General features: G+C 42.6%; 2 protein-coding genes and 1 long non-coding RNA gene across 3 annotated transcripts in view; all 3 read left to right on the plus strand.

Annotated features, from left to right (window-relative positions):
- Positions 1 to 17,365, plus strand: part of LOC140373589 (uncharacterized) — a 528,683-nt gene that overhangs the window by 354,496 nt on the left and 156,822 nt on the right. The window lies entirely within an intron of this gene.
- Positions 671 to 12,483, plus strand: meox2a (mesenchyme homeobox 2a). The gene is made up of 3 exons (XM_072461270.1): positions 671 to 1,968; positions 7,280 to 7,452; positions 10,909 to 12,483. Exons 1-3 carry the CDS (start codon positions 1,434 to 1,436, stop codon positions 11,125 to 11,127), a joined length of 927 nt encoding a protein of 308 aa, XP_072317371.1. The 5' UTR covers positions 671 to 1,433; the 3' UTR covers positions 11,128 to 12,483.
- agmo (alkylglycerol monooxygenase) overlaps positions 16,049 to 17,365 on the plus strand; it is a 129,843-nt gene continuing 128,526 nt past the window's right edge. Inside the window, exon 1 of the mRNA XM_072460158.1 lies at positions 16,049 to 16,386. Coding sequence (XP_072316259.1) covers positions 16,267 to 16,386 — 120 coding nt within the window. The 5' untranslated portion in view covers positions 16,049 to 16,266. The remainder of the gene's footprint in view (positions 16,387 to 17,365) is intronic.

The raw sequence follows: 17,365 nt of genomic DNA on the forward strand, positions 1-17,365 counted from the left end.
AATATGTTTAGTGTCTGTGTAATAAGAATACATGTAATGACTTTAAATTCAAACTCTCTAATCTAATATTGTTGAAAATGAAAATATTTGAATGGAAGAAACTCTTTTTCTTATGAATGATGATGTGTTTCATTTCATATTGACTTCAGGCTAATCTAAGTCACTTTATATTCACACACAATTAGTGCTAAGCTTGTCATAATAAAAGTGTACTTTGATTCATGACCTTGTGAACATGAATTATTCACAGTCTAATCATAATCTCTGTGTCAGGTTAATCGAGTTCAGAGTGATATAATATACACGTGTAGTTTTGTTTTTTGCCCTTTGTTAAAGCATAAATCATTCTCAATCAACTGGGCTGGTGCCTTTTCTTGTTTTCTCTCTGTTTTTATGTTTCCATCATCTTGGCTGTGCAGATTTCTTTGTTCCACAGATCAAAATGTTATTCCAGTTTTTTCCTTACTCTTAAGTGCCTCGCAAAATTCACCAAGTGCCCCGACTAGTCTAACTTACAGTTATTTAAAGGGGTCAAAGCCGCAGAGGGCCTGTGACCGTGTGAGTTAACCCCTGACACCTCTCCCTCCTGGACCCTCATGGATCCCACTCTCCTGGAGCAGTTCTGAGCTCTACCTAAAACGAGACAGCACCTACACAGAAGGTCAGCTCCGAGCCCAGTGTGCAGTGGGCCTCTTCCTGACACTCTTTACAGCACAGATTTATCGTGCTGTGCTTGTTTTAGGCTGATCTTATGTATGTGGTCAGTAGCGCTGCAAACTGGAACCCAGGGCCGGCCCCCCTTCTCCTGTTACACCCTATTTATATCCTCCCCGCACCGGCATGCTCCTCGGAACCCTCCTTATGCCTGCGGAGAGCGCGCTGACATCTGCATTGGGTTCATGCACTGCCTGGGACTGCCTGATGCTACCTTCGATGCGAGCGTTCTCTAAAGTTTCTGAAATAACAGGTCTGGGGGAACCATTTAAGAGCGGACAGGGTGAAGGTCTAGAACAGCCAACGCTTTGGATTCTGCTGGAAGATCTTGGGACTTTTGAGGATTACCAATGGACATCAGTTGTTTTCTGTGATTTTAAGGATTGGGGATTTTGCTAATTTAATCTTTGTCTGTCATCCATATGGGATTGAGGGTGTGAGGCTCACTCTACTCCATCTAAACCTGGCACACATTTGCGTAACTACAGTCCATCCCAGCGAAAATTTTGCAGTTTGCTTGTATTGTGAAATGTTTTTATTTGAAAACTTTTTTCCAATTCTGTTTTAAAATTTGGCTTTGAGTAGCATTTTCAGCTAATTTGTACATGAATTGCATTCAGTCTCAGGCAATCGTATAATTGGTATACAACAAAGTTGCTTTTTGGAGGGATTCTTTGACTCTGGCCCTTGTCCCGTGTGGAGGGGTGTGAGATTACGGCATGGACCACACACTTTTCGGGTGCCTTCGGAGTCCCCATGGCCCAGGCCAGGCCCTACACCCGGCCTTCAGCCCATCATCCCTTGCGCTGCACGGCCGCTCAGATCATGTGTCCTATCCTGACCTGGCATCATCGTCCTCTTCGTCCTCCACACCATCCCCGTCTCCCTGCGTTATCTCTGGCTATCCCTCCGAGGAGGGTCTATACCATCCACACCACCACCCGCACCGCTCCCACCTGCCCCTGCAGCACCATGCGGTCCCCCAGCATCACCCAGCCCCTCCTTGGCACATCTCACACCTGCCTGGGAACAGTGTGGCCCGCCACAGTCTGCACCCACTGCACCCACAGGACTCCGGCCCGTCTCCCCAGGACATGAGCCATGGTGGAGGGCCGGCAATGTGTGCCAGTCCCCCCAATATGGGCAACAGCACCACAGGCCTGGGCAGCGGGACCCCCACAGGAGCTGATTATAGGCACAGCCTGAACTCAGCTGAGGCCGACAAGAGAAGCAAGAGGAAGAGTGAGAGTTCAGGTAAGAACAGTGAGATGTAAGACTGGACAGATTTAAATGAGCAAATTAAGACTTTTAAAGACTGACCGATGCAATCTATTCCACTTCAGTGCCACTTTGATTGCAACTACATTGTTTATGCATTACATTTTGTTTTATTTAAACAATATTAATATATTGATGATCATCTCCCTTTTAATTTTTTTCAGAAATTCTTCTAAATTCTATACTGTGCTGAGCAAGCACGATCATATATATATATATATATATATATATATATATATATATATATATATATATATATATATGTAATAGCTATGATAATATAATATGCAGAAAGAAACAAATTTCTTGTCAATTCTTACACAGTTACATTTTATGAGTGGAGTAAAGGCGCCCTGGGTGTTACTATGTCAGATTGTGTGTGCGCACACATCTGACAGCGCTGGGCTGCTGTAAAACCACATCTGCTTCAATGTGACACTTTTCTGAGGCACAAAATGAGCATGCAGTAAATAAAGCAGGTCAGCCAGAGTGAACCTCTGCAAAGGCACGTCTGGCTTTGATACAGACAGAAATGAGCACAGGTGTATTTTCCCTTTTACCAGGTACGCCATCGGTAAATGATTGTTATATGGACACAAATACGGCAGGAGGTTTAACCTGAACTTTTTGCTCAGTACACGAGGACTATAAAACAACACTAAAATGCTAAGAAGTAAAACTATCAAAAATATTTTTTCAAACATTCAGAAAATACACAGTAAAATTGACCACAACTACACCGTCTTGTATTGGTCTGAAACACATAATATTCTTTTGCATTACAAACATTTCTTAAGCTGAACAGTTAATCAAAATGCAATTAAAAAAAACATTCCAAAGGTTACAATTTCAACTTCTGTATCAACTTCTGTGCCATTCTTTAATTTGGCATTATATAGTTCAGTCTCAAGCGTTGGTGGTCCTTCATTAAAACAATGTCTAAACGCCATTGCAATATCTGGTTGTATTAAAATGTAATTAGTAATTTACCAAATATTATTCAGGTTCTAAATTGAAATTGAAAGTAGAACTTGTACATATGTCTTTTTAAATGCATAAATGAGGCCTAAAGATGCTTCGATATACCACCAAGGAGGTCTCCTTTGCTGACCTGTAAAGCTTTTCCAACCCGCTCTCAGCACCATAATCAATCAGGGCACGACAGCGCGCCGGACCAGGCGGAGGCGGTCCTGACAGAAACCCGATCAGAGGCAGGTTTTCAGGGAAAGCGTGCGCTCCATTTGGGGACGTGGTGCTGCAGGGGCACAGAAAGGGCACAGATCGCAGGTCACTTGGACCCCCGCACGCACTGGCATTATTGCGGGACCACCTTAAAGAGAGCTAACAAGCCTGACCTGGCTCGTGACGGAGAGACAGGCCTCACACTGCACACACTGTGACTAATAGATAATGTCATTGTATGTGTTGGGGATTAAAATACCAAATACCAAACTGTATGCTAAAATTGCAGCGGTATCATGTCTGTTCAGCTGGCATGCACATATCATAAATCTCTTAAGCGCATCTAAGTTGCAAGACATGCTTCTTGGTTTCAATTCTCAGTTTTGAAAATGATTATTAAGTATTTGATTTTGAACCACAATATTTTATATTGTGCATTTTTGAGCTATCGCTTTGTGTTGTGTTGTGAAAAAATATTGTAGAATGTTAAGGACTAAGAAGTAATTAAATATCCCCAAATAAGAATTAGAAATGGCAGAACTCATGACCATTCAGTGTTGACATTGAACATTTTGTCAATAAAACTGCAGCTCCATGCACCAAAAAATTAACACCATCAGCTATTGTGAACAAATAAAACCAGCAGCCACATTCTGTCTCTACAGATGAGATTAACAGTGCACAAAATGTACTTTGCAGGACACCGTATTTTTCCACCCAAATGATAAATAGTACATGAAGTATGCCCACATTTCACAGCACGCTTAACGCTTCCACCGCTTTGTTCTCGTCCCGCTTTCATCTTCACGGCTGATTCCAAACAACACAGTGCATTTCCTCTGCCTCTCAGTCAAATGCTTTGGGAAATGATACTCTTCCAAAGCTTCCAATCCCAACTTCCTCCATAACAAATTGTTTTCTCGGCTCTCTCACACCAATCAAGCTAAAGTGTAGAACTCGCCCAATCAGCTGTCTAAATATCACACCCCAGCGCATTGCATGAGATACAGACGTGCTCGGGTATCACCATCTGGACGCCTACAAGCGCCGTGGATACAGGCGTAGAAACAAAACTTGTATGCTTATTTCCTCATTTTGACCCTGAGCTTAACATAAAGCGCTTTGCAGGAAATAACAGCTCTAGCGTTACATGAATCAAGCAAGCACTAACCGGTCGGATTATTTGTGGACATGCAAGTTTGTTTTAGGTATTTTGGTATTAATGCCGCTAAAGTAACATGATACTCTGCCGTACAGCTGTCAAAATAAGTCTCATAAGAGTATGCTAACTAGAATTGATCAAACAGAGACAAAACAGAATACTTTTCAATAAGTGAGATGCTGTAAGGCCTTTCTATTTCAGCCTTTATTATGTCAAAAAGTAAAAACTACATAGAAAAACTTCCTTTATACTGTCCAATCCAGTCAAATCTACAGGCCAAGAAATTCTTCAAAAAGTATTTTAAAGACTAAATATCTGAGATGTTGTAAAAGATATCAAACTTCTAAAAGCATGCAGTGACACAATGCAGTCTCACGGTTGGAAGTTTTGGGCAACGCAAAGTCTTTAGTCAGAGACTGTTGTTAAAGGTTTAGCTTGAAACAATAAAAAGGGTTTGAAGTTTTATTTTGCAGATGTCATTATGAGGGAAAAAAACTCAGGACCTCTCCCTGGCACATATTAAAATGCTTGAAATAGAATGCAGCAAAAGCCGTAATACCGGTACATAGTCTGATAAAACTGCAATAATTACTATATAAAACACAATGGGACAAAACAATAGGCTTTACAACATAAACAAATGGTCAAAAGAACTTTGCCAGTCTGAAATTTGCAGTCAGAAAAGTCCAGAGTCTACGCAGCGAGCTGTAAAATGCTGGTCTTTTTTATTGCAAAAGCCAATATTTTGCGTGTTCAAATACACATAATCACTTCCAAGTCCAACACAAAGCTTTTCAGCCATTGTGTCCGTGCATGTCAGGATGGATAGGTCCAAGGTTTTTCAGACGCATTTACTGGCTCAACCTCCAAATGAATATCAGACGATTAGAAGATTTACCTCACAAACTATTTTAAGGCACATATTGAAATAGCAGAGAATGGGCGTTCATCCAGTATGTTTTTTTGTGGGCTTTAAACAATGGGCAGCGTCTGGGTGCGTACACTTTTCCGAGTACTCTTGCTCTTTTTTGTGGAAAGATGAAAGATGCAGTGGGACCTAATTGCTGTGGCGCGGCGGCTGTGTCGTAAAGCCTGCGCTCATTTGAAGTGCGTGCTGTGCTCCGGAGCCGCTGGCCGTGTTGGTCTTTTTATTCCTCTTTACACCAGCTCTGTGTTTACCAGGGAGCACAGCTATCCACCGCAGCCCTGACATGTTACTCTGAAATTACAGGGAAGCCACGGAGAGGTCAGAGGGTGAGACGGGCACAGGCACTGGGTCAGCGCATGGCTCCGACAACGGCACAACTGAGGATATTTATCTATTGGAGCAAAAAAAAAAAGAGAGAAGCTCTGTGTCCCTACATCTAAAACATGTCAGTGAAATGATGCTCTAGAAATAAGGCTTACTTACATACTCACTAATGATACAGGGAATTACTGCATGGACGTACTTTTTATCCAATCCAGAAATACTGTAGGACTTAATGGAGTAGTGCAATATTCATCCCTTTGTCATAACCGTTTCTTGGTTTTAAAATGTGCGGCGTGTTTTGTAGAAGTAATAGTAGTATATAAAAATACTAGCTACCAATATTATTTGTGAATTAAAAAACATAAAAGCTTATAACTTAAAACATATGAAACATTTGAAGTCAGATATTTCAAGCAATGTACATAAAACGATTCAAAGATTCATTTTCTAAAAACCCATTTGTTAGTTGTTTGTCTCCGTCCTGAACAAATATAACTTTTGTTGGGCATTTTCTCTTACCCCTCATCTTCTCCTGGGCTATAGGGAGGTATTTGGTTTTGCAAAAATACACTCTTAATTAGAAGGGAGATCTTTTCCCCGGGCTGAGGCCAGGCGCTGAGGGTCCCTCCCGGTCCGGAGCGGTAACCCTAGGCCTTAGGTGAAGATAGTTACTACTGACGTGTCACTCTTTCGTGTGTCTGGCTCCGAGCTGCAGCACTATTTACAGTTTGGTTTGACGCGGGCCGGCTGGATTAACACGCAGGGCACAACAGGACCGCAGAGGAATTAGCATGCAATCACGGCTGCCTCCGAGTGCACGGTGCAACTGAAGCCCAGCCAGCGCACAGACCACAGAGACGGCTCACAATAGGAAAGTCTGAAGGAGCAAATTAGTCCAGCATGTTTTTGTCGGAACGTTTATGGAAATACCCAAACAAATGGTGTTGCTCTGGGCTGATGGGGTGAAGTCGGGATGACAGCTCTGGACGGCACTGTAATACAAAGCACACATGTTTTAATTGATCACTCTTTTGGATTTATGCCTCACCAGTATTTATTTGATGGCTCATTTCTTGTCAAATACTTGATCAAATTATACACAGTCAAAATAAAAATGAGCGGACACATAAAATATACAGACACACTGTAATTTCACAATGTCTTCCAGATTTTAAACGTGTACTTTATCAATTTGTGGCACTGGTGGACAAAAACAAACATTTTACAGAAATGAGAAGGACAAGTCGCACAAGTAGAAGATTTGGCTATAGCCTTCGTAACTTAAAAGTGATGTGCACACTGATGTGACTTTTTTGTTAATACCAGATTCCCATTGAAATTATATAATATTTATCTAATAGAAGTGTGTCTTGCAATTTAATGACATTGAGAAAATTTCACCTGGTTTCCTTGAGAACTGAGGGCAGATAAACTCCTTATTGGCAGTAAAATGGGCCTTTTTAATGTGCATGTGTTAGTCCAACATGTGTGGAGCAGGCGCGAGTCCTTCCAGCCACTTAAAGTCTTCATAAACAATGTCCGAACTATAAAGTGTGATCGACAGTTCCCATTGTTCCTCTCACCCCGAGCTGCACCTGCCACACAGCACTCAGTTGATTAGTATTTTTGTTGCTTATAAATCTGCTGAGAGTAGAACTTTCTTTAAAAAGCCGTGTGGTGTTTGGTTTCAGAGTCCCAGGACGGGAATTACAAGTCAGATGTGAGCAGTAAGCCCAGGAAGGAGCGCACAGCCTTCACAAAGGAGCAGATCCGGGAGCTGGAGGCCGAGTTCGCCCACCACAACTACCTGACCAGACTAAGGCGCTACGAGATCGCTGTCAATCTGGACCTTACAGAGAGACAGGTCAGTCCAGACAACACGTGTTTTTGTCCTGCTCATTTAAAACTGTATTTGTATTTTATGGCAAGTATTTCATGCTTTTTTACACTGTAGCTCTACACATTCAATAATAATAATAATAATAATAATAATAATAATAATAATAATTTGTAGCAGGGTTTTCTGATTGCATCCAGATGCCTTGGAAAAATGACAACTAAATAAAATATATATTTTTTGTAATGCAATAACAACAACATTTTTTGTAACTCAAATAAAGAAAAAAAATCAAGTAAAAATGTTGGTTGTTTGAGGTCTCATTTTACAACCATTAAACCCGGTAATATCAGTGTTTGATATTGTGACTTGATAAAAAAAATATCATGTTGCGATAACAGAAAAGCCTAAGAACAGCTTCACCACCAGCCACTGTATATTTCAAACTTATGGCATGAGGGCCATTGTGCTCCATATGTGCCACTGTGATGGGACTCTCATATTCCAGATGTTCCTGTCTATTGTTTCACACTGGCCAGAGTCAAGACTAGAAGAGAGCCTGAAGGACGTAGTGTCTAGTCACTTCTTCTGTTCTAACTACGGTCAGGGATTGGTCTCGGAGCGTGGGCTGCTGGCAGGAACAGCAGCCCATGAAATAACAGGAGACAAATGGCTGGGAAAGGAAACGAGTACAGCCTGTTGTTCTCTGACACCCCCTTTGGAAGTTGTAAGTCACACTGAGCTGACATTTCGCAAGTGATACTCCGAGATGCAACACAGTGGGGTCGGGTACAGAAACGGCACTTTTGCGTGTCAGGATGAATGGTAGCTATAGTATATCACAGATGAGTGACTGATATTGAAATAGCCGTGGATTATTTGGGTTTTTCAAACATTTTGGACACTAGCATTCACTTTTTTCACAAAATTCAGACCTAATTCTCGACATTGTACTACAGTTGTCACTCGCTAAAGCCTTGATTTTCAACCAGTGTCTTGAGGTACTGCCAAATGGGCCTTAAGAAAAGGTTTGATTCAGATTTAAGTGAATAATTTACCATTTTGGAGTGTCCTGAACATACTTTGTACCAGAAGAGAAAGCAAAACAATCTCAATGCCAAAGTTAACAACTAGATAGTGGCACAAACCTTGTTCTCTGTAATACATACCACGTTTTTTACAAAAAGGTTGGATTTGGTGATTCATTAGAAGGTGGTGTGCAGTGGCATCTTTTCATTGCACCAGTGAACTGAGGAGTGAAGCAGTTCCAATTAGGTCCAGTTTGTTACACTTAAAAATGTGATATTGAGAAAGTGGGCGGGAGAAATACGTCGTCCCTCCTCCTTCATACTGTGGTTCTCCTTCCGTGGCGCCCCAATATTTAAAATGCATTTGAGATGTAATTTAAATGTCTTTTTGTCATACATTGTTTTATGTACGAGGCCGGTCTAGTGTTCAGTTCCAAAGCCCTAAACCTTTCCCCCAAAATCCCCATAGTAATAGTTATTATACTTGTTAGTAAAGGTAGTAAAGGTAGTAGTAGATTGACATTCATAATATGCTGTCAGTTTTATCTCCAACCACCCAATTTTAAATTATTTATATATTAATATTTACATTTAAACGATTTGTGAATGTTAAGGAAATACACCTTGCAGCTTTGTGTTAAATTATTTCTACAAAGTATTCAATTAGACTGGGTGCTGAGCCATGAGAATCACTGATCATTGATTAATCACAACTAATCGATTATTGAAATAATCATCAACTAATTTAGTAATAGAATAATCGTTCACTGGTCTATACATAGGTTTTAAAACATGACATGAGCTGTGAAAAGAAGTTTTATAACTCAAATTGAGCCGCACTTGCATGAAAGCGACGCAGAGAATGTGTAAAATTAGTGAATTGGATGAAAACTATTTAAATAAATGTCCTCCACCAGGATCCTCAAACGGCTTCATTTCAGCTCAGAATGGGTCAAGTTGAGTTAAAAATCATTTCATCACGTGACTTTTTCATTCTAAACAACTAATCTACAAATCAAAAGAATAATCGATTGGTAAAATGGTCATTAGTTGCAGCCTAATTTATACTATTGCATTTCATTCATTATTTGGTTGCTTTTTATTGATTTATTCGACTTAACTTTTTATTTAAGTTGATTGAAAACTAATTCTCATTTATACTGACATATCTAAAGCTGTAATTCTGTCAATCGTCTGTATTAGAGCCCATATTTTAAAAGCTCTTAGTGTTTTATGGCCACATCATAAGCATCAGAACAGGCCCCTCCATTTCCCTGTGCACGGTGCCAATGGAAAAGTGTAAGTGTTATTGGAGCTGTTATTGATGTCAGAGAGCTGTGACTGTAAGCAGAGGTCCTGTGCGTGTGAGGGTCCGGTTCACTCCGAGCGGTGGCCCCTCGTGCTCTGAGAAAACGGCCCCCGGGCTTGAGAGGAATCCAAAGTGATACTCGGCCCGGCGCAAGACAAACGTTTGTGCTGTCAGCGAACTTCCTGACCGTGTGACCCCTGTGAGAGACGCTCCCCAAAAATAAACGCCACCCCCTCTACTACCTGATGTTGAGTCTGTTTTGGGCAACAGCGTAATCATCAGTCTGCAAGATGTAAATATGTCTGGGGATGTTGAGTCAGGGAAAATGGAGGTGAAGGCTTAACCGGAGCTGTCAGACCTTTGTCATCCTCGTGGTCTGTCATCTTCATTTTTAGAAAACTTGAGAAAAAAGCACTTGGGGCATATTATTCAGCATGTTGTTGTAGATTTAAAAAAAATAAGAGATCTGTGAAAAGAACAGTCAGGCAAATTGTATTGTATAATAACATGTCACAGCCAATGCAACTGTCATTATTAAGTAAGATGACCTTCACTTCTAAACAGCACTAATCAATTAGCACATCTTTTAGTAGCAAACACATTCAGCATTAAATCGTTTCGAAATGTTTTTCAGACTATACATAGGTGATACTTAGGGGCTGCAATGATAAACTGACTAACGGTAACTATAAATACAATAGTCTCAGACTCTAAAACACACACGGATATACTTTTGACTTTGAATTATTAAATCATCATCATCAACATGTCAAATAATGATTTTCATGAATAATACAGTTTCTTTGTAATTGTTTTAATTTTTTATCTAGAAGCCTTCTGTCACCATATTTCAACCTTCATTTTGTTGATAATACAATACTAATCTACTTCTAATTTGATTGTTTATGTATCCTGAGTTCTCTATGGTCCTGCCCAGCTCTGGTTTTTAAAATGTATTCATTTCTTTCTTTCTTTGCATAGATCAGTTTGTTTAATGTTTATGTTGTTTTATGTCTAAAAAAAAAGAAGAAGAAGAAGATAATGCTATAAGAATTGCTGGCTGGTCATCCGCAATAACCGTTACTGACAGCCCTGTTTACGTTTTTCCTTGAAACACTGAAGCCAATTGTTTCTTACTTCCTGCAGGTGAAGGTGTGGTTCCAGAACAGGCGGATGAAGTGGAAAAGGGTGAAAGGAGGTCAGCAGGGGGCAGCAGCTCGAGAGAAAGAACTAGTGAATGTCAAGAAGGGAACGTTACTGCCATCAGAGTTTTCTGGGATCGCGGTGCTGCACCACTCCACGGACTCCCTAGTCAACGAGGACAGTCACGACAGCGACCAAAGCTCTGAGCACGCTCATTTATGATCGGCCCTTTTCCATCGCCCACAGCGATGCTAAATAAGTGTAAAACATACAGCGACGCAAAGGCCTTGTGTAAATATACAGCAATTGATGTGAAGTAATGGTAATGATGACTGACTGTAAACAGGAGTGGACAAAGCCTTTAGCAGTTACTACAAGTATTATTTACTTTGGATCTGTCGGTTACATTTTTAGCTCAGATTTGCTGCAGACTAAAGCAGATTAACATGGTGCACTGATACCTGAGCTTTACCATTAATTGCTTGCAACAGCTGACATAGGATGAGTTATGAATCACACCTCTGAACTCTGACCTTTTTCCAAATATGGGAACTCTAGAAGGCCAACAACTGCAAGATTCCAAGCTTCCCTGCTCTGCACAATGGGCCCCTTCATGTAGGCCTATTGTATGTCCACTCCTTTTTACACACAATATTAGAATCACAGAGTATTGCAAGTCTTACAAATACAGGTGTTAACATTCCACGTTGTATAAGTGATGGAGTCTAAAGCTTTGCACTGTTTACTCAATTTAATTCTACTGTATGCAATGGACTTATTGATCAAATCAATTGTCAGGAAATAAATAATGTAAATTATATGTAAATACTGTTCATGATTGTATACCCACTGTAGTCAGCAATAAATAATAATAACAATAGTAAACACCAGGGGTGTGACGATTCTGGAATCTCACAATTCGGTTCAATTCACGATTCAAGACCTGTGACTTGATTCATCACGACTCACGATTCTTAAAATCATGAAAATGTCCATGTCATTTTGTTCACTTTGATGGCAAAACTGCAAAATTATGATTTAGTCTTTTAATTATTGTTGTTGTAAATAATAATAATATGTAAATTGTACAACTGTAGCCTAATTGAGTTTATGGCGTTTGTTTTTATTTCATAGAGGGCTTAACACAGGCTCTTCAATTTGAGTGAAATTTAGGCTGATCTTCTCATGAAGTGAACTGCTTGATGCGTTTAGCTTGTGCGTATCATATTCCTCATGTGAGCTGCTTTACTGCATAAACAAGTGTTTCTGCGTCTTTACAGCAGTTTGGTGCAGTCCCTCTGCGTGCATGTGTTCGAGTGCTTGTGTTCGGACTCTGTGCGTGGTCATAAGTGTGGAATATGAGGTGTGAACACACGTGCGCTCAGCGGCCCGTGAGGGCGTGGCTGCAGTGCTGTTTTAATGTGGTGTTTACCGCACATTTCTCATTTTCACATCGAGACACAAGTTATGGTGCTATTTAAGAATCGCGATGCATTGTTACACCTCTAAAAACACTGACAAGGATTTAGCCCAGACTTTTAAGGAGAAACATTTGGTAATAAATCCTCATCCATTTTACTTGTGTTTTGCAGGATTTTCTTTTTTTTGAAAGATTGAATAAAAGTACACAGTGGAGTATAAATGCATTTTGGAAAAACACAACTTCTTTTCCTGATTGTATTGTGTCGAATATATTTATAATCATTTAAATGAAAAATCCACTTTAGCCCTGGGGTTTTTACTTGACTTTAAGGACTTTTACCACTTTATGACCATTTTAGTTCAAGAGAGACCTTACCTTTTGAGGCATAATATATTTCTTTCTCCTGACAAATCACATTTTTCAACAGTCCCTGCTCCCTAAGACCCTCATCAGGGGCCTGTTGTGTTGACTTGAGCATTGGAGCCCAACAATCCTTCCCACTTCGAAGATCGCCATGTTTCTGGAAGTCAATTTTTTATTCCTTTTTACAATAGGGCTTTAGAAAAATGTAAATATCAAGAGTTTACGGAGTTCACGGAGTTAGCGGAGGCTAACCAGCCTGTGGTAACTAATGTTTATAACAGGGTTGTTGTCTTTTCTGTTTTTAATGCTTTAATATATAGGACAGTTCAGAGTGAAATGGGGATGAGAGAGAAGGGAGGACATCCAGCAAACTGTTAGAGCTAGGACTTGAACTCACAACACTGCACACGGAGCCTGGTGTATGTGCTGCCGGCTTAACCGCTGGACCCCCGGGCAGTACATGTCAAATTTGGCAAAAAGAGTACTACTCATGGTTGAGTGCATAGCACATATGCTCGCTGTGTGGGGCAGGCTCGTAAGTTTGAATTGTGTTCACCATTTGCTGCATGTCATTCCCCGCTCTCATTCCCATTTCACGCTGCACCGCCCTGGGCCAACGGGCAAAAAATATTTACGAAAAAAACTATTTGGCAAAATGCTTTAATAACTTTTGCGGTTTATAAAGTTTCAGAAATAATTTTGATATAGAACTATAGATGTTATACTCATTACTTACCACATCTCTGCTCCCCATGAGGAAAATGAACAGAAAATGTAATTCCGGAACCAAGTGGCGGGTGGTCACTGTTGAGCTCAATACAGAACATTTCAAAACATAAGTCAAATAAATATTTCTTTACTGAGAATAATAATAATGAATATGTAATGTAACCAAATAACAATACAAGCAAAACACTTTTAGGTTTTAAGACCCTGCATCTAAGCTGATGATTTTAGCTTTTCGTTTATCAAAAAATGTTGTCTGTTTTTACGCAACACTTGAAGTCCAACTATGTTAGAACGACGTGACGTGAGCTAATCATTTGAACTGCGAAAGCCTCTGTAAAAGTGTTCATGATTTGTCTTCCTTCAGGCGCACTTCCAGCAGCGCGAGCGTGTGTGCGCGTGATCATGGTCTGTGTGTGCGCGTGATCATGGTCTGTGTGTGCGCGTGATCATGGTCTGTGTGCATGTGTGCGCGTGATCACGGTCTGTGTGTGCGCGTGATCACGGTCTGTGTGTGCGCGTGATCACGGCCTGTGTGTGCGTGTGATCACGGTCTGTGTGTGCGCGTGATCACGGTCTGTGTGTGCGCGTGATCACGGTCTGTGTGTGCGCGTGATCACGGCCTGTGTGTGCGCGTGATCACGGTCTGTGTGTGCGCGTGATCATGGTCTGTGTGCATGTGTGCGCGTGATCACGGTCTGTGTGTGCGCGTGATCACGGCCTGTGTGTGCGCGTGATCACGGTCTGTGTGTGCGCGTGATCACGGTCTGTGTGTGCACGTGATCACGGTCTGTGTGTGCGCGTGATCACGGTCTGTGTGTGCGCGTGATCACGGTCTGTGTGTGCGCGTGATCATGGTCTGTGTGCATGTGTGCGCGTGATCATGGTCTGTGTGTGCGCGTGATCATGGTCTGTGTGTGCGCGTGATCATGGTCTGTGTGCATGTGTGCGCGTGATCATGGTCTGTGTGTGCGCGTGATCACGGTCTGTGTGTGCGCGTGATCATGTTCTGTGTGCATGTGTGCGCGTGATCACGGTCTGTGTGTGCGCGTGATCATGGTCTGTGTGCATGTGTGCGCGTGATCACGGCCTGTGTGTGCGCGTGATCACGGTCTGTGTGTGCGCGTGATCACGGTCTGTGTGTGCGCGTGATCACGGTCTGTGTGTGCGCGTGATCACGGTCTGTGTGTGCGCGTGATCATGGTCTGTGTGCATGTGTGCGCGTGATCATGGTCTGTGTGTGCGCGTGATCATGGTCTGTGTGCATGTGTGCGCGTGATCACGGTCTGTGTGTGCGCGTGATCACGGTCTGTGTGTGCGCGTGATCACGGTCTGTGTGTGCGCGTGATCACGGTCTGTGTGTGCGCGTGATCACGGCCTGTGTGTGCGCGTGATCACGGTCTGTGTGTGCGCGTGATCACGGTCTGTGTGTGCACGTGATCACGGTCTGTGTGTGCGCGTGATCATGGTCTGTGTGCATGTGTGCGCGTGATCATGGTCTGTGTGTGCGCGTGATCACGGTCTGTGTGTGCGCGTGATCATGGTCTGTGTGCATGTGTGCGCGTGATCATGGTCTGTGTGTGCGCGTGATCATGGTCTGTGTGCATGTGTGCGCGTGATCATGGTCTGTGTGTGCGCGTGATCATGGTCTGTGTGCATGTGTGCGCGTGATCATGGTCTGTGTGTGCGCGTGATCACGGTCTGTGTGTGCGCGTGATCATGGTCTGTGTGCATGTGTGCGCGTGATCACGGTCTGTGTGTGCGCGTGATCATGGTCTGTGTGCATGTGTGCGCGTGATCACGGTCTGTGTGTGCGCGTGATCATGGTCTGTGTGCATGTGTGCGCGTGATCACGGTCTGTGTGTGCGCGTGATCACGGTCTGTGTGTGCGCGTGATCACGGCCTGTGTGTGCGCGTGATCACGGTCTGTGTGTGCGCGTGATCATGGTCTGTGTGTGCGCGTGATCACGGTCTGTGTGTGCGCGTGATCATGGTCTGTGTGCATGTGTGCGCGTGATCACGGTCTGTGTGTGCGCGTGATCATGGTCTGTGTGTGCGCGTGATCACGGTCTGTGTGTGCGCGTGATCATGGTCTGTGTGCATGTGTGCGCGTGATCACGGTCTGTGTGTGCGCGTGATCACGGTCTGTGTGTGCGCGTGATCATGGTCTGTGTGCATGTGTGCGCGTGATCACGGTCTGTGTGTGCGCGTGATCACGGTCTGTGTGTGCGCGTGATCACGGTCTGTGTGTGCGCGTGATCATGGTCTGTGTGCATGTGTGCGCGTGATCATGGTCTGTGTGTGCGCGTGATCACGGTCTGTGTGTGCGCGTGTAGTCATAGTGTGTCTGTGCTCGTCTGTGTGTGTGCATGTGTGTGTGTCTGTGTGTGCGTGTGATCATGGTCTGTGTGTCTGTGCGCGTCTGTGTGTGTGTGTGTGTCTGTGTGTGTGCGTGCGTGTGCGTGTATGAGGAGGGCGTTACTAGGCTACTACATTACTACAATAATAGATCAAAGACTTCAACACCGCGCTACTACAATAACAACAACAACAACTATGGAATTCTCGCGAGACATCACAGACGGAAAGAGGGCGCAACGTTCTGCCGCGTGAGCGTGTGACCACCGTGACCACTCATAAACTCTGCCCTGATGACTTATTTACTGTAGTAAAGTCTCTGATAAGGAGCTGCCTTTAGTGCTCCAACGTGCGCCCGGAGAGCTGGGAGAAAGAGCCGCGTCCTTCTCTCTCCCGCTGACCTACTTTCAGGCCACGGCAAGAACAAGCGGGAGCACGTTGAGGTGAAGTTCAGCCGAGGTTTGGAGCTTTCCCCTGCGCAATTAAACACGATGGCAGCTGCGGTGCAAGCCCCCTCCGTGACCACCGGGTTCCGGGCACTGTTCTCCATGCTCACGCCGAACGAGTCATCCTTCGAGACGGTGCCGGAGGTGCCGCAGTATGTTCAGCAGGTGGGTGTGCAATTTCAAACAGTGTCACATGAGCTGCTTCATTCACTGATAGTTATTATGTAATTATGATCATCTTAACGCGCTAGATCTAACAGCAAAAAACTAAACTAAAAACAACAACATAACACCAAAAACAGAAATGTGACCATTTTCTTTTTGGTGTTCAGAGCCGACCATAAACAAATGATTGTTTAAGGCCCAGGGCTACAACTAACGGTCATTTTGCCAATCGATTAGTCCAGCAATTATTCTTTTGATTCATCGAAATGTCTGTTGTTTAATGTCAATGTAAACTTGATTTCTATAGCACATTTATAACAACGACAGCGGCCGAAATGAAGAATGCAGATGGCACTGTTTTCATGAAATACCCTACTCTTTGTGATTAAAGAATAATAATTATACACAATACGTCGACTTAACTGCTGTATTACTTTTTAGGCACATGTGAATTTATAATAATGAGGACTTGGATTGTTTGAGTATGATATAATTCCCAGATAGCGAGTCATAATAATGGTGCAAACTGTTTACGGTTTATATTGTCATGGTATCTTATTATCATGCCATGGAATTACAATAAGATGAGTCATTATAAGGCAGAAAGGTCCAAACTACGGCCCGGGGGCCAAATGTGGCCCTCAGACCAATATTTGTTGGCCCTCTGGCTTCCTGCTAAGTTGGTCCAAACAATAAAAAGTAGTACTTTTGACTGTAAAATTGAAAAAAAAAACTATTATTTTGACGTTATACCAATCTAATATTAATTTTTCAAGTCTCATTAAAGGTGTGAAGGCATCGAAACTATTGTCAAATGCAAAATTTTGAATTTTGTGGCCCTCAGCTCCGTATATGATTCAAAATGTGGCCATTAGCTAAAAAAGTTTGGACACCCCTGTTATAAGGTCATAGTGGTTTATGCAGCTACTTGTTTTAACTAAACACATGAACAAATTTAATGTAATAAAATATATACCCT

This window comes from Eucyclogobius newberryi, unplaced genomic scaffold (genome assembly GCF_026437365.1).
Source record: "Eucyclogobius newberryi isolate DKJ021-1_F unplaced genomic scaffold, fEucNew1.0.hap1 SCAF_3, whole genome shotgun sequence".
NCBI lineage: Eukaryota > Metazoa > Chordata > Actinopteri > Gobiiformes > Gobiidae > Eucyclogobius > Eucyclogobius newberryi.